Here is a 26783-nt window from a genome sequence, read left to right as displayed (position 1 = left end):
ACTTTGCTTAGATTTCTGGTAAGCTTTCCTTGCTACATGCTTTGTACTGCCCGTGGCCCCAGCTGCTCTCATTGTACCTAGCGCTACTCTCTTTGTAGTATTTATCATTACTAACAAGTGCTTAAAGCCTCAGTTCCTCACTAGACTGGACTGGGAGGGGTGGGGACGGGACAGTGTTTGTATCACGGCTCTGTCTCCAACACCTAGCACAGCCTCCTGCACAACCTAGGCACTCACTACATCTTAGAATTACTATACACGTTGTGTTTTAATAGATGGTGCATTTTTTTCAAAATGCTTATTAAAAAATGCAAAATTTTAGATTTAGAAAGAGGTTAAAGTGTTGATAATGTATTTTCATATTCCACAGGTATAATTCTTTCATCTTTCATTCTCTTCGTTTTGCCTTTTTATGTGTAGTATTCTGGGCTTAACTAAATAAGTTTTTTTTAAATTAAAGTATAATTAATTTCAGTTAACATTGAAATGTGCAGAACTAAAGTGTACAAAGTTATTTTTGACACATGTATGCACATGTGTAACCAGAGCTTCAGTCAAGATAAATTCTTCTAATTTTCCCAAAACTCCTCTCCTCCCCCCCAATTTTTTTATATTGACATCCCCGTTATTTTCTATGAAGCTTTTTACCCTCATTCCAGACTTATCAGATCACTTTACCTGCTAGATAAGACATATACCTAGGCAGATTTCTTCTTCCTGTGAAGACTGGCTCTGACTGTTGGAATATTAGAACTTAGGCTCATGGGAGAAGAGAAGATGCTGCACTGTCTTCCACCTTCCTCCTCCTCAGCTAGCTGACTTTTACTCTGACAGGGAGATGTCTGTATCTAAAATGCCCTGCACCAGCCTCAGTGTATAGATAACGTGGGAAGCACTGGCTCTTGAAAGTGAAAATGGAATCACAGGTTACATGGAGGCAGCTATTGGTCAAAATTTGTCCCTGAACACTTTGTTGGCAGGTTCAGCGTTCTGGAAAGAAAAGTGTACACATATCTCAAAATGGAACATGTGATTCTGCCACTATACTTTTTCTAACATTTGAGACTTAATTTACCTGTTTTGTCCCTGAAAGCATTGGAGTTTGTAATCTGCTTTATTTTTAATTCATCCTTTTCTTTAAGAAAAGTTAACATGTTAAACTTCTAAGATTGGTTTGGGGCTACTTAGTATGTTATCTTTTAAGTTTTGTAATTTTATGAAGAAAATTTGTTATAGGTTATATAATAGCTTTAATTATCAAAATAATCCACAGATATATTAATATTCATGCATTTCTCCCCCTGTAAACTATAAAATAGCTATTATATGGATGGCATTCTGTAGGTTGCTTTGGAGCAATTAGAATTCATTTCAAAAGAAATAGAAAAGCATTTCCTATTGTGTGGAAGGTTAATAGAATTTTCTGCATAAAACTTTGTGATGATTTTCCAAGATACTTTCATATTTTTACTTATTTATCTATATTCCCAGTCATTTTTACAAATAATAAAGATACAGTTCTGTTAAGGTTATCCTTAAAGACTAGAAGCTATAAATTCAAAGTCATGGGGGGAGAGTTGACCCAGGTTAAAAATGGATCACTGCTTCTTTGAGCTATTAGGAAAGTCATTAGGATGGGTAAAGAGGTGAAGTAGAATGTAGGAAGAACTTTGTGAAGAGGAGAGAAGCGAGGATGGTCTCCTTAATAAAGTAGAGCATGCGACAGTCGTTACTGGTCGCAGAATCATGTGAGGTGCTGAGGAATGTGGTAGGCTGAGTAATGGACTCCCAGATACGCCCACGACTAATCTCTGGAACGTAGAGGTTGTCACCATATTCGGCAGAAGGAACTTTGCAGAGGTGGTGAGGTTGAGGATCATGAGATGATAGTTGTCTTAGGTTATCCTGCTGCAGGGTCTTTATAAGAGAGTTGCAGGAGGGTCAGAGTAAGAGAAGGCAGTATGGCAGACACAGAGATTGGAGTCATGCGCTTTGAAGATAGAGGGGCTATAGTCCAGGAATACAGGTGACCACTAGAGATTGAAAGAGACAGGGAAGTGAAACTCCTCAGAGCTTCCAGAAAGAACCAGTGCTACTAACATCATAATCTCTTCTAGTGAAACTGTTTTCAGTCTTGTCAACTCTGGAACTGTTACAGAGTAAACGAGGTACTGAAGCTGGTCATTTGTTCTGCAACAATAGGAAACTAACACACAGGGAGGTTTGGAATATCCCCTGTGCTGGGTCAGCCACCTAAGTGGGTCATCTGTAATTGTGAGGGGATAATTTAAGTAAGTTGGCACAAAGTTTGTATAGTGACGGCAGTCAGTAGCCTTCATACTTTCTTTGGAGGGACTTAGCAATCTCAGAGAAGAATATTCAAAAGCTAAGGAAAACCTACGAATTCAATTTGGCTTATTGGGTACGGGGAATAATTCTAAGATCGTAGCATTGTTAAAATTGTTGGTTGTCAATCTGTGCTATTTTAAGAAGTGGGCAATTGAATCACAAGTTCCCAGGAAACAAGTGTTCCATGTTAGAGATCAGTAGACATGAAGTTCTAGTTGAAGTGAGGAGCTGTTGAAATGTACACAGGGAGAGGTGGGAGGAAAAAGAGGACCTTTAATACAAGAGATATTTGAGGTCTTATAATGATGAAGCTGAAAGTCTGTCCATCTCAATATGTGGGTGAAGGGATTCCTGATAAGATGGGAGATGAAAATTTAGGCATCTGTAAGGAGTGTGTCAAATTGGTCATTATTATGAAAATTACAGTTATCAGAGGTGATATCAAGGAACCAAGTTGAGAGATAATATAAGCTGTTGGCTAAAGCTACCAAGGATTTGTATGTCCTTGGATACCAGAAGATAGGATGAGAACATGGAGATCACAGAATTTGAGAGTCTGCCTTTTCTTTTGTAGATTTTGGTACTTTTTAGATCCAAAAAAATATTTCTTCTTTACTGTATTCTAGATTGAGCACTGAGAAAAGTTTGAAAACAGCTGTATTCTAGAGGAGCACAGATAGGTGTTTAAAGTCTTCTTGGTACTTTCTCTGCTTTCAAAATGATATCTTAGAGGAAAATAGGATGTGGCTTTTGGGCTGTTAAGCTTCACACTTTTTAATTTTTTTTTTTTCTTTAACTTACTCCTTTTGCAAGAAGGGCCTGTACAAGACGGGCTCCCCATATGTGCTCTAGTTTTTGCATTTGTGACTGATAGTATAATACCTTGGTGTCTTTTTATGGTTAGTTCAGAAGCCGAGTACTGGGCATTTATGTAAAATAAAACCAGGGCAACATCATAAGTACTGTAAAGGTTAAGCATATTGGGCTTGATAGTTTGGATTTCCTTCCTTGCCATCCATTTAAGTTCCCCTTTCAGCAAATTAACAAGCAAATATTGGGCTTGATAGTTTGGATTTCCTTCCTTGCTATCCATTTAAGTTCCCCTTTCAGCAAATTAACAGAACCATAAACACTTTTGATTACTTATGCCCTGTGAACTGTTTTTTTGTGTGTGCAGTGATGATGTAGCAATCCATGACATTGAGTTTAGGGAGGGAGGCTGCTGCTGTTGCTACGTCACTGCATTCGTGTCCGACTCTCTGCAACCCCATAGACGGCAGCCCACCAGGCTTGCCTGTCCCTGGGATTCTCCAGGCAAGAACACAGGAGTGGGTTGCAAGCAGGTTAATCCATCATGGGTAGGTCCTGTGGAGGTGCACTCATAGAGCACAGATACCTTGGTGTAGGAAAGGAAGATGAAACTTTGTCAATAAAGGAGACTTCACACTCACACACACTGACACATACACACACACTTATATGTTTATGATAATTTATTTACACAGAGTTGAGCTAACATTTATTCACCTTTGTTGCTTATGTGGATAAATTCACTCAGCAGGTATGCTGTGAATGTGTATTATATGTCAAACACTATTCTAAACAACTGGGTTTCTTTTTCCAATTTCTTCTGTCATTGGGCAGTTTTATGATGTGGACGTCGCATTTGGGTAGATAATCCTGTTTTCCCAAGCCTATAATTTAAGAAAAGTGATTTTTATCAATGATCCAAGTGTAAGCTAAGAAAGCATATTAGAAATTTTAGCACTGTTTTCTCATTTTTAAATTTTGAATCTGATGGTAAAATTCTCATTAAAGAAGTGATTTTTCTAAGGATTTAGACAAAAATTGTCATCAGAAGTTATTTAAAACCATTATTATTAGAATACTTAGAAACTCAGCAAAAATATTAGATACTGTAGCAGTTACAGCAGTTATTCTAACCACTAATTCAAAAGTCCCCTTTTAATTTTTTTAAAAACAATTTATAACAGGGAGAAGGAAATGGCAACCCACTCCAGTATCCTTGCCTGGAGAATCCCATGGACAGAGGAGCCTGGCGGGCTACAGTCCATAGGGTCACAAAGAGTCGGAGATGACTGAATGATGAACACTTGTGTATAACAAATTAAACTACACATTTGCCCTTTTTTTTTTAATGTGGGTTTTCTGATTTTTTAAAAAATTTGAGAGAGTTCTTTGTATGTTCTGGATAAAAATACTTCATCAAATAATAAATGTATTGTGAGATATTGTCTTTCATTCTAGATATCTTTTTTCCTAATGGTGTCTTTGAAGAGAAGTTTTTAATTTCAGTTGGTTTCAGTTTTTCAATCTGCAGTTGTTGGAGAAAGTGTTGTGTATATATCAATTGGTCAGATTTACTAATCAAGTTCAGATCTTACCCATCTTTACTAATTTTTTTGTCTGCCTGTTCTATCAACTACCAAGAAATATTAAAATCTTCAGATTTGATTTGGGTCTTATTTCTCCTTTTAGGTTATATATTTTTAAGTTTTGTTATACAGTGAATATAAATTTAGGATTATATCCTTCTTTATCTTTAGTAATACTTCCTGCTAAAAGACTACTTTGTCTAGTATTAGTATGAGCTTTCTTATAATTAATGTTTTCATAGCAAACTTCATCCAACTGTTTGCTTTTCACCTTTTTGTCTGCTTATATTTAAGGTGTGTCACTTGTAAGTACCAAATAGTAACATGCTTTTTAACCCCATCTGATTATCTTTGTTTTTAAAATGAAGCATGTAGTTCTTTTATGTTTAATGTGATTACTGACACATTGGGGTTTATGTTTGCCATCCTGCTGTGGTTTTCTTTTTTCTGTTTGTCTCATCTGTTCTTTATTGATTTTTTTTCTTTCAGTTTTCTTTACTTCTTTTAGGTGAGTCAAGTATGTTTTATTACTATACCCCCTTCCCCCATTAACTATTATTTATATATGCTTTTATTATTATCATTTTAGGGATTTAGAGATTACAACACAGACCCTTGATTTACAGTTTACTTAAATTTGTTTGTCGTTGGTTTGTTCTTAAACACTTCTGGATAGTTTGAGTATAGAATACTTTTGACTTCCGGGGGCCTTTTCGTCTTAGTTTTTAGACATTGGATCCTGGGGTGTTTGTTTTGTTGTGCCTGGTAACTTTTCCAACATTGTATATGAAAATTTGTGGAGGCCCTGAGTGATGATAACCTTCCTTCTTAGGAAATGCAGTTTTCTTCTGGCAGACAGGCACAGTATGGGCAGATCACCATAATCTAGATGAAACTGGCTTTTAGGCTTTGTTAAGGTTGATCTGTTTTTAGTTTGCCTTTTTGTTTTCTTCAGACCATCCCTTCTGGGGTCTCAGTCAGAAGCCTGAGTTGTTTACGGTTTGGTCTCCACATTAGTGCGCCTTAAGATAACACTGACTTGACCTCACTGCAGGGCTTCTGGCAGTCTCTGTTCAGCTCTTAGTCTCCCTGCGCTGCTTTCTGTTTGGAGTTTTGGTGTCTCATCCATGCTTAGATGATGTGTCAGTAAACGTCTCAGTGAAGTTTGCTTGCACAACTTTGGTTCTTTTCTTTAGACTTTTGCCTCAGAAGCCTTGGCTACTTGATAGCCATTCCACCTGTGACTTTCTGCTTGGCCTCCAAGTATTGTGAGAACAACAGATGACCCAAGGGAATGAGTGAAGGCAAATGTAGGACTCTTCTCAGTATACTTGCCTTTTTCCCAGAACATTGGTCCCGCAAATCCAGATGGCTTTTGGTGCTCTTTGATGCTTTTAAACAGTATTTGTTTGTTTGTTTTATTTTAAAATACATATGATGTTAAATACATTCATACTGTTACACAGCTATCATTGCCTCCATTCATCTCTAGAATTTCACCTTGCAAAACTGATACCCATTAAACGGTAACTCCCCATCCCCCCCCACCCTATTCCTCAGTCCCCTGGTCTCCACCACTGTACTTTCTGACTGTATGAAGTAGTCCACTCTAGCTACCTCTTAAAAGTGGAATCATAGAATATTTGTCCTTTTGCAACTGAAGTTTCATCCATGTTGTAATCTGAGTCTGAGTTTCTTTCCTTAACAGATTAGTGGTTAACAGAGGGAAAGGGGAGTGAGGGCAAGGCAAGATGGTGAAACTGAACTTGTGGTGAGCACGTTGTAGTGTATACAGAAGTCATAATGTTTTACACGTGAAATGTGTTACGTCAGTTTTTAAAATTGTCTTTCTTTTTAAGGCTGAGTAATACTCAGTCATATGGATATGCTACAGTTGCTTTTCCATTCGCAAGTCAATGGTCTCTTGGATTTTTTTCCCACCCTTTGCCTATTTTGAATAACACTGCTATGGATAGGAGTGTAAGAATATTTCTTTAAGACCCATCTTTTGAGTATAAACCCAGACAGTAGAATTGCTGGATTACATGATAATTCTATTCTTAATTTTTAAGTAACTACCATCTTATTTTTCGATAGCAGCTGAACAATTTTACATTCCCAGCAAGATTCAAAAATTCCGATTTCTCCGTATTCTCACTATGTGCTTGTTGTTTTTCCTTTCTTTACCTTTTATTTTAAAGTTGCAGTATAACTGGTTTACAATATTGTGTTAATTTCTGCTGTACAGCAGTGTGAATCCGCTGTATGTATACATAGTATATTTCCTCCTGGGCTGAACTCGGCTATATAATGACTTCTTGCTAGCTATCTGTTTTACACATGGTAATGTACATGTGTCAGTGCTACTCTCATTATCCCACCCTCTCCTTTACCTGCTATGTCTATAAGTTCATGCTCTACATGCAGATAGGTTCATCAGTGTCGTTATTCTAGATTCTATATATGTGTGTGAATATACAGTATTTGTTGTTCTCTTTCTGACTTCTTCACTCTGTATGACAGCCGCTAGGTTCTTCCACATCCCTTCAGATGGCTCGATTTCAGTCCGGTTTATGGCTGAACAATGTTCTTTTGTATATATGTACCACGTCTTCTTTATCCATTCATCTGTCAGTGGACATCTAGGTTGCTTCCGTGTAGTGCTGCAGTGAACATTAGGGTACATGCATCTTTTTGAATAATTATTCCTTTTTAATAGTAACTATCTTGATGGCTGTGAGGTGGTAATATTGTAGCTTACTTTTATAGTTATTGTGAAAGGAGTTTGTTTTATAAAGGGTATTCTTTCAAGACAAAGAGTGAAAGTACGTGATAATAGCTTTTTGAGATACGTGTTATTTTATATTGAAGAAACAAACACAGATGTTAAGGTCACACCTAGTAAATGGTAGAGATAGGATCAAGACAGCCTGTCTGGCTCATAAATCTGTGCTTATGAACACTGAATGATATCGCTTCTCTGATACAGGTCTTCTTTTCTAAAAATCTTATAATCACATTATTAAAATTGGTATGGTTCTAATAGGGACAGTATTCTAGCGTTGTTGCTTTATTCCCCACCATTACATTGGTGAAATTTTGCAGTAGGAAACAGTGCTTTTATTTTGTGATTCGGTGCAAGTTATATAGCTTTAGAGAAACATGACTAGGGGTTTGTTTTGTCACATATCCTAAGATAAAGTTCTTGAGATGAACGGGAATTATTGTAAAGTAGAATTTCTTGGGGACCTCCCTGGTCGTTCCAGTGGTTAAGACTTCATTTTCCAATGCAGGACCTGTGGGTTCCATCCCTCCTCAGGGGGCTAAGATCCTACACTCCTCATGGCCAAAAAACCAAAACATAAAACAGAAGTAATATTGTAACATTCAGTAAAAAGACTTTTTTAAATAATAGAATTTCTTGGAGCTGCACAGCCTTAAACGGCCTTCATGTTCCCAAGAGGGAGATTGGGGCCCATTTTATATTGGTGGAAATTATGACTTTGAACTTTAGTTATGCAGCTAAGTTTTCAAGCCAGGTTTTTGGACACTGTATCCTGTGCTTTTTCATTCACTTTATCCAGAATTAACCAGTAACATTTCTGTTAAATTCAGAAGTATTAATCTGGGCAGTTTACTATTTCATATCTTATGGATGCCTTTTCAGCAATGTAGTCAGACACTAGCATTCTGTAAAAATATCGGGACACTTCTTCAACCGTTGCTCTGATTAGACTGTTTTACCCCTACTGTAAACTCTGCCATAGAACCTTTTTGTTGCTTTTCTGGGGTTTTGTTTTGTTTTTAAATTTTCTATTTCTGTCTTCATTGTGTTAATCCATCTTAACTTGTGGTTAGAAAGTGAACCCTGTTTTTGAAAACACTTAAATTTATAACTTGTTGGTAAAAGATTGCCTGGTGATTAAATTTGGGAAAGTAGGTTCAAACCTACAGTAGCTAGTTATTATAGCGGTATTTTCTTGTGTGTGTCTTTTCTTTTAAATGAGTCTAATTTTTCAGGATTTATCTCTAGTTTATGAGTAGGATAAATATTTAGTATTGATAAAGATTTTTAACCTGATTTACATTCCTATTTTTCTGTTCTCTTGTAAAAAAAATAAATGAAAGCAGTTATAGGTCATCTTGCCTTGAGATGTGGGAAAGAAAAATGAGTGAAAGTGAGAGAAGAATTAAGTTTTATTAACCATCTTGGCAATGTACTTGATAAACCAACTTTCAGAGCTATACACTTAGATTCAAAAAGTGCTCTTTGCCTAAAGAGCTGCCATTGGTCATAAGTGGGATCAAGCAGGAAGTGTAGACAAACGAGTACTAAACCATAACTGCTCCTAGTTCCTTAGTGTTGTTACCGAAAGTACTGAACTACTGGAATTTGAAGCAAAAAAATGATGAAGATCTGCCCTAAATTTTATAATTGAGGCAAAGGAATGTTGTATATATATTTATAGTACTAAGTTTTCAGACTTGAATATTACCCAAAGGTTAGAATTTGCTCCCTGAGTACCCATTTAATCTTACAAGAAAACATTGTTCGGTGAGACTAGATATGAATGATACTGAAAGAGCTTATAATTTGTTCTTTCCTTGGCTGTTTCATGACATGATGACTGTTGATTGAAAATATTTCCCAAACCATTTATTGTGGGTAAATTAAATAGTATGAGTTACTTTTTGAACTTCATTACCAAATTTTTGTTACTGTTTTTATTTATCCCTGACTCCATGAAACTATTTAGCCCACTTACACAGTCATTTCTTGACTTTGCATAGATTTAGCTTTCCTAAAAAATTTTCTTTTTGCATAGTGTGTCTTGGACCATCTGAGAATACTTTTGCATTCTGAGTTTGACCTCTTATATATTAGTTAGGTATTTAGGTATCGAGGTGAATTAGGTGTCTCGGTGAAGCTGTCAGTTAAGGGGAAAAGGTTTGCTTAGCCTAGGAATAGCAGTTCCCGAGAGGGAACCATAGAGATTTTAAATGTAGTTTTATCTCCGTAGTGATGAAACATGGATTTTTCAGAACATTTTTGAATTCAAAATGCCTTAAAAAGGAATTTATTTTGGCTTTAAAAAGTCAAATAGAAGCAACCACCAACTTTCTACCTGTGCTTATCTGTCTAGTAGATAACTGACTGAAGTTGAACTCATACAAATTACATTTTGGTCAAATTAAATATCACATAGACACATATACAAAATAAAAAGTCCTGCAGTGATTTAAATGATTACAGCTAAATAGATACTGTATTAACATAAAGTTAGCCATTTATTTTTTTAACAAAGATTCCTATTAGAATCTGTTATGAAATGCTCTTGTGTACCCACAGGCTGAAGTCCTTCTGATAGTGCTTAATAAACAGTAAAAAGATTTAGCACGTTCATTCAGCAAATATTTTAATATTTATCATGTTCAGATCACAAGTTTATTGTGAATGTGTGCCTGCGTTATTGTTCATACACATGTAAACACCTAAATGTGTGCATGTGTAGCTTTTACTTTGCTTGATGGCTATCAATCACATGTACCAAACAATATAAATGACCATTTGGTATTACTCATTTTAAGTAGCCACACTCAAGGTTGCAGGTTTTCCTTCTCTCTTTGTTAGTTCTCTGGTATCCATAGTCAAATTTCAGGGTTAACAGGTTTTCTTAATATTATGTCATTTAATTATGATCATTATATACACCTTGACAGTCTCACATTGAAAGACAGGGTTTAGCATCAGTATTTCCCATGTCCTCAGTTATTTTCCATGGATGTAAATTTTGTGTGATTTCCTTGAATACCCTAGCCATGTGGTCCCATTATACCTGGCTTCTCCTACTCTGAAGCATTGTTTGTCTCTGTATGCAGTATACCTGAAGAGCTTATTAGCTGCACCAGGCTCCCTTTCTGTCTTTTTGCCAGAAGACTTAAGATAGCAGTTTCTATAGGCCATATGCGGAGAGGGCAATGGCACCCCACTCCAGTACTCTTGCTTGGAAAATCCCATGGATGGAGGAGCCTGTTAGGCTGCAATCCATGGGGTCGCTAAGAGTCAGACACGACTGAGTGACTTCACTTTCACTTTTCACTTTCCTGCATTTGGAGAAGGAAATGGCAACCCATTCCAGTGTTCTTGCCTGGAGAATCCCAGGGACGGGGGAGCCTGGTGGGCTGCCGTCTATGGGGTCGCACAGAGTCGGACACGACTGAAGTGACTTAGCATAGCATAGCATAGGCCATATGGTTATAGAATGATAGCATCACTGTGTTTAGGATTGAGAGGGGAAAAACCCAGGCCAGAGGAGACGGATAACAGAAGGAAAGAAGTAATAGTGATACATGTCTTGATCCCTAGTATATGCTAAGCCTTGATCAGAGAGTTAAGCTTCAAAGGAAATCAGAGTTTTAGAGAGTATTTTTACCAGCCCTTTGTGTTACCCAGGACCAGAGTGGATAAATGATTTACTCAGAATCAAACCAGCAGTTAATGGTAGGGCCAGACATCTTAAGAAGAATTCTGTAACTGACATGTCCACTTTAGAAAGCAATTTGGCTATTTCCATGTGGCCAATACTTCTGCTCATAGAAATCTATCCAAAAAAAAAAAAAGAAGGCATACATCCTACAAGAAGATTGTACCCAAGTGTGCATAGCAGCATTACCTGTAGGAGACTGGAAACAACTGGTAAACTGAAACAGCCCTAGATATCCATTAGCTGATAAATGGGTAAACTAAATGTGGCATATCCATGCAGTGGAATACTATTCAGCACTGAACAGGAAAGAAATACTAATATGTGTTACATTAATGAACCTTAGCAATCTTAACGCTTAGTAAAAAATGAGACTCAAAAAGATTACATATTATATGATTCCACTTCTATGAAATGTCCAGGAAAGGAAATTATAGAAAAAGCAGAGGTGCTGATAGTGACAATTAATGTCAGAAGGGCTGGAGGGATTTTTTGAGTGACGGAACTATATTCTATAACTGGATTATTGCAGTGATTACACAGTATAGAAATGGACTGTGAATTATTGAACCATACTCTTAACAATGAGTGAATTTTTTATGGCATATAAATTAACTACAATAAAGCCAAAAGGGGGAACATTAAAAATTTTCACTTTAACACTTTTAATTTACTCTGAAGGTTACATTGCTGCATCTTTTGTTCTGTAATTCTTAAAGGTAATTGCCTTTCACCAAAACCAATAAAATCCGATCTAGTTCTTTGACATTTCTCTTATCCTAAATTAGAAACATTTGGTTTCTTAAGAAAGAGGTATTTTAGAAGGCATATGTTAACTTTGCTAATATGTATTATGTATATGTATGTTATATATCTCCTACAAGATGTGCTGACGGTTACAGAGGCATGTAATACATTGAAGCTTGACAGTACTTGCTGGAATTGACAGTACTTTCTGCTCTAGCCGTGAAAAGCCTGATTGGTAGACATTCTCTCAGTGCTATCCCACTACTTTTCAGTATATCTTTGTCTTGTTCTTTTCAGTTGAGCTTTCCTTACTGAGAGTCAGTTGTATTTGTTTTCAAATTATGCTAATTGTACTTCCTGTTTCTACATAATTTTATATTGTGTCAATCAGTAGAATAGTGTGTAAAACAATACAGTTTGTTATTTGGCAGACTAGATTGAATGTTTTGGAAAGACTTGACAAAGGCAAATCGCTAAATATTGGGTTATTTGGTAATTTAAAAGTCTAGGGTGGAAACTAAAAATTTAGAAGGCCTTTTACAGTTAGATTGCCTCACGATTATCTCTGGTCACGATCCATCTTAATAAAACTGAAAGTGGAAATGCTAGACAATTTACATTGAATGAGTATATTTGAGAAAGACAGCATTGACCTCTAATAACAGGACGCATGTTCAAATAAAAAGTATTTTAGTGAACACGCACATGTTTTAAAGTAAAATGTTTAAGGTGCAAGTGTGGTGTGTGTATGTATGTAATGGTTTTCCTGTTTCACCACTTTAATTAATCAGTTAACTGGTTTTGGTGGCATTGGGTAAGAGTGATTCTATATTTGGTCCAGATTCTGTGCCATAGATATTTATGTTCAAAATTGAAAAAAATTTATAAATAATTTATGCTTTAATTGGAGTGACTATTTTTATAATAAAAATAATTCTCATTGCTTTATGAATTACTGGGTTTTTGTCAGTTTTCATTGAATACGTTTTGTTTTATGCTGAAAAGTAAGCCAGAATCAGGATGATACTGGAGGGTGGGGGAGAGTTGGACCTTGAAGTTCATGAGTAAGCTTCAGTAAAAGTGAGTCCGTTAAAAAAAGAGGGATGTGCACAGGGTGAAACTTAGAATTTAAGATCTCAAGGAAAGAAGTGTGAAATTCAGGAATTTATTGAAGTCACCGGTGAAAATTTTGAACTTAACTGAAGTTGCTACCACAGTTTGAAAAATGTGGTATAAAATGTAGAAAGTAAGCACCAAAGATTAACAAAAGAGCAGCTTTCCTTGTAGCGTAGGAATGGACCATTGTTTGAGATGAATGAAAGTTGGAGGACTAGTGTCTGAAGAGAGGCTATACTACTCTCAAAAAATTAGATAAAAATTGGTTAGAAAGGTCATGAGTACATGTATATTTTATGTACAACTATAATTTTATATGTTTGCATTTTGTATATTTGTATTTTTACATAAAAACAGAAATGTCATTTCCTGCCATTGGAAAAAAAAAGATGAGTGCCATTTAATGCCTATTATGATATGATGTTCATGTTTACTTAGCTTGTACTTTATTTGGTATTGCTTTTAGTACAGTGTTCCTTTGAAAGTTCAGAGATACAGTTTAGTGGATCTTGTTTGGGGATTACAGATTCCTTTAAGAATCTGGTGAAAGCTATGGACTCTTCCCAAAATACTTACGTATTAATATGAACAAACACAAAATAATTTTTAAAACTTCCGAAGTTTGCGGGCCCACCAAAGCCCAGAGACATCCTGGTTAAGAACAGAATGGAATTCTGTTACTAATCCTTTTGTGAATGAAAAAGAGTAGTTTTATTTCAGTGTATCTTGATGTAAATACAGATTTCTAAGTATTTCACAAAATGAGCCTTCCATGACCAATAATTTTGGATTATCTGTGCTATATTAAGTGAAACACTGGTAACATGCTGGTAAGAACTTGAAAGTAAGATGACTGACTACTAGTAAATAATCCGAAATGGCATTAGCCAGGGGTGTTTTAATTATGTAATACTGAATGCTGCTCTGTTATAAGCATTTAGGAACTTTTAACATTTAACGGCACCCCGCTCCAGTACTTTTGCCTAGAAAATTCCATGGACGGAGGAGCCTGGTAGGCTGCAGTCCATGGGGTCGCTAGAGTCAGACACGACTGAGCGACTTCCCTTTCACTTTTCACTTTCATGCATTGTAGAAGGAAATGGCAACCCACTCCAGTGTTCTTGCCTGGAGAATCCCAGGGACGGGAAGCCTGGTGGGCTGCCGTCTATGGGTCACACAGTCGGACACGACTGAAACGGCTTAGCAGCAACATTTACCAATAAGCAGCCAGCTTAAGTCACATGTATCTCTATTTCATTTAGCTCTCGATTTTATTTAAAGAATATCACCTTCAGGTACAGTATTTAGGAAAATAAGAACCATGTTCATGCAGGTTATGGCTTTGGGGAAAAGGGAAGACCTGCCTGCCTGCTGTCTACCTTTCTCCTGTCTCCTTTCTGCTGACTTGTCTCTCTCCCTGGGTGGAGTGCTTTTTTTTCCTCCCTTTTACTTATGGTAAATGGGTCATCTTCACCTATCACCATTGTTTCAGTAGCCATTGTAAATAGTAAATACTTAACTATGTATAACTTTTATATAACTTGGGAGGTACTAGAAAATTCCATGCTGCCTGAAGTGTTTCTCACCTGAAAAATTGACCACTTTTGAAATTGTATTTCCTTTGCTTTTGTAACACAAAATGATTATTTTTCTGTACGCAAGAGTTTACTAATGTTTATATTATGATTTTCTTTTAACTGCAGGACCGTGTATATGTACAACAAAATAATGTGGAGAATGTCTACAATTTGGGATTAATTATTTTCCGAGATCAAGTTGTACGCTATGGGTGTATTAGGGATCATCTCCGGCAGACGCTATTGGATATGATTGCCAGGGAGCGGAAAGGAGAGGTTGTAGACCGGTATGACAGTCTTTCTAAACTCTTTGGGTTTAGGTTTTTAGTGGTTATATCTTGAGAATTGATTCACTGTCTTAATTTTAAGTTTGTCTAGCAGCAGCATGTTATAAAAATACTCAAAAACGTTATGTCACAGTTAGCAAAGTTAGCTAGATTTTAACTGAAAAGCAGACATTTATTTTTAGAAGAAACCATCCTAAAGCTTTTGTTTAATATATCTTTAAGAAGCAAATCAACCATTAATCTTTTTTATTTTTTGTGTATTTTTTAATGCTGACATTTTGTTCTTTTTTCTGTTTGATAACATGTTTGTCTGTCTTTTTTTGAAGGGGCTTTTGGTTAGCATTTATTTTTAATGTATGTGAAGAAAAAAATGTCGAACATAGTCTAAAATGACTGAGAACTTGTACCCGTTTTGTTAAGTCATATTCTAAGTTACAACAGCATGAGGACAACTCGAGATAAATAACTGTACAGTGTGCTTTCCAATTAAAATTGTTCTAAATCCTCATGTTATAAATCGGTTGCTTATGGGAAATTGAGCACTTTCGTTAAAGTTGTTCTGAAAGTCTTTCTCGCTACTTCTGTTGCATGTTTCACGTGAATCTTTAATGTGTTTTTACTATCAAGTGGTTTAACTTCTTTTGACAGAGGCGCAATAAGAAATGCTTGCCAGATGTTAATGATATTAGGTCTCGAAGGACGATCAGTCTATGAAGAAGATTTTGAGGCTCCTTTTTTGGAAATGTCTGCAGAGTTTTTTCAGGTAATCAGTTATAAGATACAAATATCTTATGTATTTATTTGTATAAGATATAAATACATACTTTTAAGATGTTCTTAAGATTACCAAATATAGTTACTAATTTAAACACTTTGACCTTTATGTCCTGAGGCCCATTGGGGAAAAGAATGCAAATTTTATACCCTTCAGCACACCAACCCTACATGCTCACATTCCAGTGAAGGAGCTTATTGGAAATAAATCGAAGAGGTTGGACTTAGACATATGATTTTTTTTAATTTATTTTTAAATTGAAGGATAATTGCTTTATAGGATTTCATTGTTTTATGATTTTTTGAAATTATATGCATTTTCCTAATGGTCCAGTGGTTGGGACTTTGCCTTCCAGTGCAGGGATGTGGGTTCAGTCACTGGTCAGGCAGCTGATATCCCACGTGCCTCTCTGCCAAAAAACAAAATGTAAAACAGAAACAGTGTTGTAACGAATTTAATTAAATCTTTAAAAATGGTCTCCATCAAAAAGAAAAATCTTTAACAAATTTTATGTTTATATGTTTCTAAAACATAGAAACTAAGGAATAACCTTAAGTTTTATAATATTTATATGTTACTGTAATTTGCCATAAATTCACAGGCAGTACATCACCAATGAAGTCTCATTATTCAGGCTTTTGGTAATTTACTAGTAAATATAGATAAGATAATAGGTATGATCCTGTAGTGCATCTATATGTCTTAAAAGCTATTGATGAGGAAATTATAAGATACAAATTTGCAGCTGTATCTACAACCCCAAACCAACTGAATGGCCAAAAGTAAGGATAAACTAGTACTGATTTGTAATGAAATAACAATGACTGAGTACTGTGACAGACAAGACAGTCTTTATAGAGTCATGGTAATTGGGCATTCTTCCTGAAAGCCTCAACCATCTGAGCAGTTTATAGTAGGAGCTTTGTAGTACTGCTAAAGTAGACTCAGTTAAAACTTTACTATTCAATTTCAGTAATAAACTTTTTAAAAATAAGCAGAAAGTTACAATTACTCTACAGTAGGTCATTTTTAAGAGCCGTTCAGATCAGTTGCTCAGTCGTGTTCGACTCTGCGACCTCATGAACCGTCGCACACTAGGCTTCCCTGTCCGTCACCAACTCCCGGAGTTACCCCAACTCATGTGCATCGAGTCGGTGATGCCATCCAGCCATCTCATCCTCTGTCGTCCCCTTCTCCTGCTGCTGCCGCCAAGTCACTTCAGTCGTGTCTGACTCTGTGTGACCCCAGAGACAGCAGCCCACCAGGCTCCCCCTCCCTGGGATTCTCCAGGCATTGCTACTGCTAAGTCACTTCAGTCGTGTCCGACTCTGTGCGACCCCATAGACAGCAGCCTACCAGGCTCCCCTGTCCCTGGGATTCTCCAGGCAAGAATGCTGGAGTGGGTTGCCATTTCCTTCTCCAATGCATGAAAGTGAAAAGTGAAAGTGAAGTCACTCAGTCGTGTCCGACTCTTTGCAACCCCATGGATTGCAGCCCACCAGGCTCCTCTGTCCATGGGATTTTCCAGGCAAGAGTACTGGAGTGGGGTGCCATTGCCTTCTCCATCTCCAGGCATTGGGTGTATATAAATGTGGGACTCCTGAAATTTTGCTGTCACTTACCAGTAAAGAAACAAACGAACGTACTTGCACACTGCCGCCCACATCACCCTACCACCACCCCCGCCACGGTTTTTAAAAATCAGTTTGTAACCTATCAGGAAGATTTTTATGGCCTGTACTGGTAAGCCTGAACCATGCTTTATGAAATGCTAATTTTATGATGTAGGAAACTATTTTCTAATAATGCAACAACTAGTTCTGGATATTTTTTACAGTGTTTTTACATTTGCATTTGTTTTAATTTCTTTCATTACAGTGTAGAAATAAAGTAGAAAATTGTCAGGTTTCCAAAATATATTACAGTGATATATATATTAATGTAATAGTGAAGTGGTTGTCTCACCATGATTTTTGTTTGGTGTGATAATGTGTATCACACCATTATCACACACACCTAAAAACTTAAATTATTTCAAACTACTTTTTATTAAGAGAATGGAAAATACTATTACATTTGTATATCATTTATATTAATATGTCTAACATTATATAATTTTTAGATATATTTGTTAATTTTATTATGAGGTTAAAGTCAGGGTCAGCATTTAAAACTTACTGAGATTTCTCTGTAAGACTGGTGTTAGCAGACAAGATTGATAGTTATTGAAAAGCTCTTTCTCAGACTTTATATATATTCCTTTGAGAGTGGGAGTAGGGTGGCAGGAGGACTTTAGTAACTACCAGTATGGCAGCAAAACTATGATAAATCGGATGAATCTTTTTAGGCATAATTTTACATTAAAACAAATAATTTTTCACTCTCACTTGAAGTCAGATGCTTCATTGTGTAGTTTCAACTTTTACTGGCATATGCTTACTTTTTCTGCTATTCGGAATACACTGGCAAAGTTTGAAAAATGCTGCTTAAGGATAATGTATTAATTTAGTTGTATGTAATGCTTTAAAGGATATGCTGATGCTAGGAGTATTTATAGACAGTATATAAAATGTTAATAGCGCTTGGGATATTTAGTTTGGTTTATGAGAAACACTGTAGAAACCGAGTTGAAAGCAGAAGCACATTTTGCTGCTTTGTTTAAAAAAGAAAAAAATCATGCTTTTTGTTTGCAGATGGAAAGCCAGAAATTTCTAGCAGAAAACAGTGCTTCAGTATATATAAAGAAAGTAGAAGCTAGAATTAATGAAGAAATAGAACGAGTGATGCACTGCCTTGACAAATCAACTGAAGAGCCGATTGTAAAGGTGGTTGAGAGGGAACTCATTTCCAAGCACATGAAAACTATAGTAGAAATGGAGAATTCGGGACTAGTACATATGTTGAAAAATGGCAAGACAGAAGGTAAGTGTTAGCAATTGAAAAACAATTAAATTCTTGTAGGTCTGCCAGGTTCTCGTTTTTTTTTTTTTTCTATTGAAGATTATGAATATCAGTTTTCAAGAAGTCATGATGTTTGATCACTTTATCACTGTTGGTACTTTGATAGGATTTTACAGTAAAGCTTTACACTTAATAAGGTTTCTAGATGTTGCTAGTGAATTGAATAGCTGATTTTTTCTTTCATCTTCAGTCTCCTCACTTTGTGTTTTTCTTAACCCAGAAGATAAAGCCTAATGATGTTGATGAGGCTGGTGAGCTCCTGACCTGCTCCTGTACTTTATTTTTTTATGCCAGGGCATTTAGAGTCTTTTTTTCATCCACACTCTCCACAGTCTGAAGTTCCAGTCTTAAATTTTTGTATGCATTCCTTTGGGGAGTTGGTTGTGATAAGGGTACCAAAAATGCAAAAATTTGTGTGTCTTCCATGTTGACATGTTTAGATGAACTCTTAAGTTATAGACTGAACAAGGAGAAAGGAGTATTGCTTACAAGTAAACATTTTGGAGATAACTAACATTTACTCTTTTTTTGACTATTTACCTTATTTTCCTGAAGTGATAGGGAATACCCTGGGACAAATTACGAAGAACAGTTATGTTGTCCTCATTCTTAATTTCTGAAGCTTCGCATTAAAACTGGAACTTGCTAAGTCACTGATACAGTAATAAAAGGGTAGTGCTAATGATCAAGAATCTGCCTGCCAGTGCAGGGGACACAAGAGATGTGGGTTCAGTCCCTGCGTCAGGGAAGATCCCATGGACAGAGGAGCCTTGTGGACTGTCTGTGGGGTTGCAAAGAGTCGGGCATGACTGAGCAGACGAGCACATAGAGCACATGGTATTAAAAAGTAAATCTGGTGCTGGGTGAAGTCTTAGCAACATTATAGCCACGTACTTATAAAAGAAATACATACTGCCTATGACCTATGACCCTACCTTGACTTCCTAGGTAGGGAGTGAAACAATTTTTTAAGTTAATAATTTAAAAGACAGGAAGACGTAAGAGAAGGGAAAAGAAAGATAGTAGGAAGAGAGGTTGTTCCATTCTTCTTCTAGTGGAATCTTTGCCTTGTATTTTCAGATGATTATGTTTCTATATATGTTTTAACTTCCAGAAAAGTTGCATGTAAATTTGTTGTCTTTATTAAGCTAGAGAAAGTTACTTTTTAAAAACACTCCGATAAAGCTTTTTTGTAAAAGCAAAACAAAAATCATTTTTAAGGATATTTTCCAAAATAAGCTACTCCTGGATGCCCATTGTCTTAAGTCAGGGATTGGCAAAATTTTTTTCTAAAAGGAGAGAGAATAAATAGTTTAGGGTGTGGACCATACAGTAAACTACCCATCTCTGCTATAATAGAAAGTAGGTATAGACAATAACATAAATGAATAAACTTGTATTCTTATAAAATTTTGATTTTTATTTTTCAACCATTTAAAATGTGAAAAGCATTCTTATTTTGTGAACTGTTTAGTAACAAGCAGTGGCCTATACTTGTTCCATGGGCTATAGTTTGATGACCCCAATCTTAATGATCTCTGGCAGATGAGGACTTTATGAAAAGCAGTTTTCCTTACTTAAACAGAATGAGAATCAATTTTCTAATGTATTGTTTAGTTACTGAGTTAATGCTTTCTTATTCATGTTTGGTGGGGGTGGCTAAGAGTTGGGAGATTAAATGTGCTTGAAGATTAAGAGGCTAGGAAATGTTTGATGGAGAGATGATTGAGCACACCTGAATTATAGTATCTGTAGCCTGCATGGAGACTTGTGTTAAAGGCATTAAGTATATCTAACACGTGGCAACTGCTTAATAAGCACCTAAATGGTGGAGTATCAGAATAGCCACTTACCATAGTTTCTGTTTAGTGCTTAATGTTCTCAGCAAGTAAGCAGCTTTCTGTGATGCTAAATTAAATTTAAAAATCATGGCTTCAGTTTTCCTGGCTTTCCACTAGAAACCTAATTGCAAAATGTCTTAATTATGCTAGGACCTGCTCTTGAACAATATGTCAAGAATATGTCAGAGATGCAACTTCACCATTATGAAGCCAAATGTCTTATAGATCAGAAAGTGAAAGTGTTTTCCCACCATGAGTAGAGGATTAGTTGGATTGATCATGAAATGCATATGGCACTATGAAATTAAGTTCACATAGTATCATTTTATTGTTTCAGTGTAAACAAATAATATTTAATTGCTTGCCAAATAATTTTTCTTCTCTTTCACTTTCTCCACTATGCCATCCATTTATTTACAGTGGATTATATATAATGAAATTTTATTAGTTTATATACAGTTAAATATACAACATATAAACAGAACTATAATAGCATAGGAATAAAGAATACAAAATTGGAAACTGTTTTGTTAGAGGTATTTGATAACAAAAGCTTACTGTAGTACATATCCATAAATTTCTGTTGCATTTATAATATTTATTTTTAACATGGGCCAACTTGGTTATAATTTATACCAAATGTGAGATACTATAAGATTTGCTCTGTGTGGATTATTTTGGACATACATTGTTGATGAGAATACTTTGTCCAAAAACTTTTGAAAGTCATTTTGAAAGTCATTTCAAAAAAAGTTTGTCCAAAAACTTTTGAAAGTCATTGAAACAAATTTTGAAGCCCTTTTTATAAAAGTTGCATCCATGTATTTTTAGGATCTAAATTGCTCTTATAAATACAGACAAGGTGGGCAAATTACAGCCTGTCAGATCTGGCCCACTACCAGTTAGGCTGGAAAAAAAGTCAAAAGAGTAATATTTCATTACATATGAAAATTATATAAGTTTTAGATCTCAGTGTCTATAAATCAAGTTTCATTGAAGTACAGTCATGACCATTCATTTATGTATTAGCCATGGCTTCTTTCTGGCTACAATGGCAACATTGAGTAGTTGGAACAAAAACCATATGATCCATGGTTTAAAACATTTACTGTCTGATGCTTTACAGAAAACAGCCCCTGATCTAGAAGGTGCTGTTCTAACTCCATTTTTAAAAGTTCTCAGTTATAAAACCTTTTTTTATATCATTGTAAAGTTTTGACATTGTATTCTTCCAGTAAGTTCTTATTTCAGAGATACATTAGACATACAGGAAAGCAGTATCTCAACTCCACCTTTTATTTCTGTAAAAGGCAGTCTAGAATTTTCATTCTAAATAAAAACAATGTAGTGAGATACGCCAGTTTTTCAAATACAGATATTGGCTTAGATCACCTCCTAAAAAATACCAGGGATTGCTCCGAGGAAAATACTAAAACATAGGAGTTTATACTGTAAGTTTCACATGAATTTTACCATGATGTGTAATGAAATTTATTTCTTGCCACTATTGGCATTGAACTTTTGAGATAGACATGCTTCAAAAATACCTGTAAGACTTTTCTTGGTTTTTAAAGTTCCTCTTTTTACATTAACTGTCAGTTAAACCACATTTATTTTTTTAATTGGACATACCAAATTTAAAGTTATTCTTTTGATAGTTGTTTTGTTGTATTACTAGTTTCTAAATTAGAATTATATTGGATAAATTACATAGGAACCCAAAAGTTCAGTTTTCCTTTTTTGTGACTTTGTTTCTTATGCTATTTGGACATCTCTTCCATGCAAACCAAAACTTGCCACAACCGTTTATTGATGCTTAGTATCTCATCTGTATGATGTATTTTGTAAGTTGCAATAATAATCATTAACTAGTTTTCCCCCATCCCAGCCCCATTTTGCTGCAATTTTGTTTTTTAGTAGTTTTTTTATGGGGTCATCAAATTATCATAATGGAGCTTCTTTAAATATCACAAATCAGCATGAACAGATATTCAGTTTTTTTTTTCTTAATCTTTAATGTAGCCAATTTGTGTGTTCATTCTGATTGCAGACCTTGCTTGCATGTACAAGTTATTTAGTCGTGTGCCAAATGGTTTGAAAACGATGTGTGAGTGTATGAGTTCCTATTTAAGGGAACAAGGTAAAGCCCTTGTTTCTGAGGAAGGAGAAGGAAAGAATCCGGTAGATTATATCCAGGTAAGTAAATACAGAAGATTCTCTTTATCATAAAGTAATTTTGTCGTGCTAAAAAGATCACTTTTACAAAGTGATGTAGTATGTATTTTGACTGAATTGTTCCAGTGGTAGGTTAATATGTGTAATTATCGTAAATATTTCAGGAATTTTGGAAAGTACGTATGTTTATATCAGGGAGCCAAACTCAGCCACTTCTTTTTATGTATTAGCTTATCTGATGAAGACCTTATTTAAATAGTGTCAAGAATGAAAGTTTGTTCTTCTTTGTATGCCTTAGTGTTTATATACCCTCATGTGTTAGAAAAAATAACTGTTTTAGTGACTTTTTGTTTCAAGATATTTTGCTTTCAAACAGTATTATGAATATATTATGCTCTCAAATTTTTCATGTTTTAGTATCAACAGTCAGCTTTCTCTGTGTGTATTTTTAAAGCTGATTTTCTTAGGCTCACCCATTCAGTCAAGATAGAGGAAGGTAGGGAGAAACGGTGAAACGGATCTTTGTTTCACCTTCAGTAGAGTAATACATAAATGGAAGATAGAATACTTCTCTCACCACTGATGTTTTTAATACAGGCTTTTAGATACAGGCTCGAAAATAACAACGTAGAATCTGTAAATTTAACACTGAGTGCACACATTTATTACTAGCGAAGTCAAAGGTAAGTGTGTAGTTACACATGTGGTGTTTATAGAACATATATTAACATGTATCCTAAATTTCTTTCTTCTTTTTTTATTTGGAAGGGCTTGTTGGATCTGAAGAGTAGGTTTGATCGCTTCCTCCAGGAATCGTTCAATAACGACAGGCTCTTTAAACAGACTATTGCGGGTGACTTTGAGTATTTTCTCAACCTCAACTCCAGGTCCCCTGAATACCTCTCATTATTTATTGATGATAAGCTGAAAAAGGGAGTCAAAGGGGTAAGTGTTAAAGCATTTGAAAGTACATTGTTTTATTTGTAGATGTAACATTAGGAAATAAAACATAATTTAGACAATTTTGTATATATAAAGTCTTTTGCTATGCTTGGGCTTCCTTGATGGCTCAGAAAGTAAAGAATCTGCCTCCAATGTGGAATACCCGGGCTCGATTCCTGGGTTGGGAAGATCCTCTGGAGAAGGGAATGGCAGTCTACTCTAGTGTTCTTGTATGGAGAATTCCATGGACAGAGGAACCTGGCAGGCTACAGTCCATGGTATTGCAAAGAGTTGGACAGCACTGAGCGACTGACACTTTGACTTTTCACTTTTGCTATGCTTAAATGTGCACTGTGATATTTGAAAGGCTTGTTTTAAGTGCTTGAAGTGGTCAGAAGTGCTTTGACATTTCACTTAATGTGTCATTGGCGTCAGAAACAACCACACAGCCATAAACTTTTAGATTGTGAGGGTTATATATAAGTGATAATAAGAAACTAGAAAACAGGTATACATTGCACATAGAATATTGCTTACTCTTATCTGGTTCTGGAGGTTATCTATCCAGTAGTACTTGAGTGTCAAGAATTTGAAGACCTAGTCTAGAATAAGTATCAGAAAATACTTTGATAGCATATATGGCAGCTCAATTTCAAGTGTTTATAATGTATCTGGGATCTTGGAAGTGCACTATAGCACAGAAAATCAAAATAAACAGATTGGGATTATGTGTAAATTGGTCTTGCTGACTTCATCTTGGGATTTGTGAGACATAAGGGCAAAGCAGCAAGTAGGTAGTAATAACAGAAACGAGGAATATTACCATGGACACCGAATAGAAGAGACACATCTAAATAGTCTTCCGTAATTTTTAATATAAACTGAATACAACCTGCCACAGTATCATCTTGCCCTTATTTAAAAGATTAGGGGCAAGAGGCCTTTTTGCTTTGGGAAATATAACATATTGTTATGCTTCTGTTTGAACAATTTAGATTTTGAATGAGCTCATATAAAAATAACTGTCTTTTGGCCAATATGTTTTACAGTACAAGGGCACTGTAAAATTCTCTTATGTGATTAAAATTTAATTTCAGCTATTCTCAGTCATCCTCCAGCCATGTATCAGCCTCTCCCTTTCAGAGTTAGCCCACTGGGGAGTGGAGTGCCATTCCAACTTCTGATTCGTGTTGCACTGGTTCAGAATGTAAGAACCGAGCTGTAGGAAGTGGGCCATATTGTCTCATGTTAGATCTCTTTTCTGACATGGTCAACCAGATATTTATGTTTGTTATTAATGTTGTTTTAAAACTGAACTGTGATACTGTTTTTGTAGAATTAAAGCTATGTAATTGTTAATTGTCTTCTAATTGATTTGCAGCTAACAGAACAAGAAGTAGAAACAATATTGGATAAGGCAATGGTCCTTTTTAGGTTTATGCAAGAAAAAGATGTATTTGAACGTTATTATAAGCAACACTTGGCAAGGAGACTTCTTACAAATAAAAGTGTTTCTGATGACTCTGAAAAAAATATGATTTCTAAGTTAAAGGTAAGGTGTATTTAGGATGGAATGGAGTGCCCTTAACTAATGTTTATCACATAATTGAGCACCAACAAACAAGTAATTGGGAAATAATTGATTTAAAATATTTGTTTCTGTAAATGAACAAAGCTAGATTTTGAGGGACCTGTGGTTTTTTTGTTTTGTTTTTTAAAGAGAAAGTTGTATTGCGATTTGTTCAAGTTCTGGGACGTTCACAGTGTACTGAAATTTCTCTTGGTGAGGCAGATACATTTATGGCGATCTGGGGGAGGATCAGTACAAGGAAAGCAGTAAGTGGAATATGACATACACTTCTGTTTCACACAGTGTGATCCACAGGCCACCTGTACACATATCACCTGATATGGGTGTTTCTTGTTAAAAACACAGAGTTCTGGGCCCTACCTTCAGTTGGCTTTATGAAAATCTCAGAGTCTGGAAATTTGCGTTTTAAAATAAAATTCTTAGGTTATTAATCCCACTAAAGTTGGTGCCTACAGGCATAGAACAACTATTATTAGAAAGATTCAGAAAGGATGACAGTAACATGGAAGAGGTTGTATGTTTCCTCATAACAGAATCCATCATTTGTTTGTGTATGTTTGTGTTTTTCTTCTAGACTGAATGTGGATGTCAATTCACATCAAAACTGGAAGGAATGTTTAGGGATATGAGCATCTCAAACACAACTATGGATGAGTTCAGGCAACATCTACAGGCTACTGGGGTGAGACTCTTCATTAATTTCTACTTATGTAAATGATTTTTATATATAGTCTTTTGTAATAGGCATTTTCATCCATTTAGATAACTGAATTGCTGGTGTCATTTCTTTAAATGTCATTAGAGACAACATATGTATTTGTGAGTGCTTTAAAAATTATTTCACCCATACAACCTGTTTTTCTAACTTTTCTATTCTTAAAATATATTCTCTTATTCTTAAACAACTTAGTTTATCCTCCCTACTTGAAGGAATGCACTGAATATTTAATAAATAGAGTTATGTTATAACCATTTACAGATTATGGAAACAATACCAGGCTTAGGCAAACTTCTTGTTGCTTAATCGCTCAGTCGTGTCTGACTCTTTGTGACCCTGTGGATTCTAGCCAGCCAGGCTCCTCTGTCCACGGGATTTTCTCAGGCAAGAATACTGGCTGCTAAGTCACTTAAGTTGTGTCCGACTCTGTGCGACCCCATAGACGGCAGCCCACCAGGCTCCCCCGTCCCTGGGATTCTCCAGGCAAGAACGCTGGAGTGGGTTGCCATTTCCTTCTCCAATGCATGAAAGTGAAAAGTGAAAGTGAAGTCGCTCAGTTGTGTCCGACTCTTAGCGACCCCATGGACTGCAGCCCACCAGGCTCCTCCGTCCATGGGATTTTCCAGGCAAGAGTGCTGGAGGGGGCTGCCATTGCCTTCTCCAAAGAATACTGGGGTGGGTTGCTATTTCCTTCTCCCGGGGATCTTCCTGACCCAGAGATTGAACCTGCATCTCCTGCATTGGCAGGCGGATTCTTTACTGCTGAGCCTCCAAGGAAGCTCCCTAGGCAAGCTTATTGAGTTTTAATACTTTTTCTTTACCC

The 26783-nt window shown here is 35.9% G+C and overlaps 1 protein-coding gene across 3 annotated transcripts in view; it reads left to right on the top strand.

The window, feature by feature from the left end:
• Window positions 1-26783, top strand: part of CUL3 (cullin 3) — a 113785-nt gene that overhangs the window by 63451 nt on the left and 23551 nt on the right. For all 3 annotated transcript variants that reach the window (XM_070773164.1, XM_019977746.2, XM_070773172.1), the window contains 7 exons: window positions 14797-14957; window positions 15606-15720; window positions 18426-18654; window positions 22585-22730; window positions 23478-23654; window positions 25033-25203; window positions 25817-25924. In XM_070773164.1, the coding sequence (XP_070629265.1) occupies window positions 14797-14957; window positions 15606-15720; window positions 18426-18654; window positions 22585-22730; window positions 23478-23654; window positions 25033-25203; window positions 25817-25924 (1107 nt within the window). The remainder of the gene's footprint in view (window positions 1-14796; window positions 14958-15605; window positions 15721-18425; window positions 18655-22584; window positions 22731-23477; window positions 23655-25032; window positions 25204-25816; window positions 25925-26783) is intronic.

This window comes from Bos indicus, chromosome 2 (genome assembly GCF_029378745.1).
Source record: "Bos indicus isolate NIAB-ARS_2022 breed Sahiwal x Tharparkar chromosome 2, NIAB-ARS_B.indTharparkar_mat_pri_1.0, whole genome shotgun sequence".
NCBI lineage: Eukaryota > Metazoa > Chordata > Mammalia > Artiodactyla > Bovidae > Bos > Bos indicus.
This window is presented reverse-complemented; position numbering and strand designations above follow the sequence as displayed.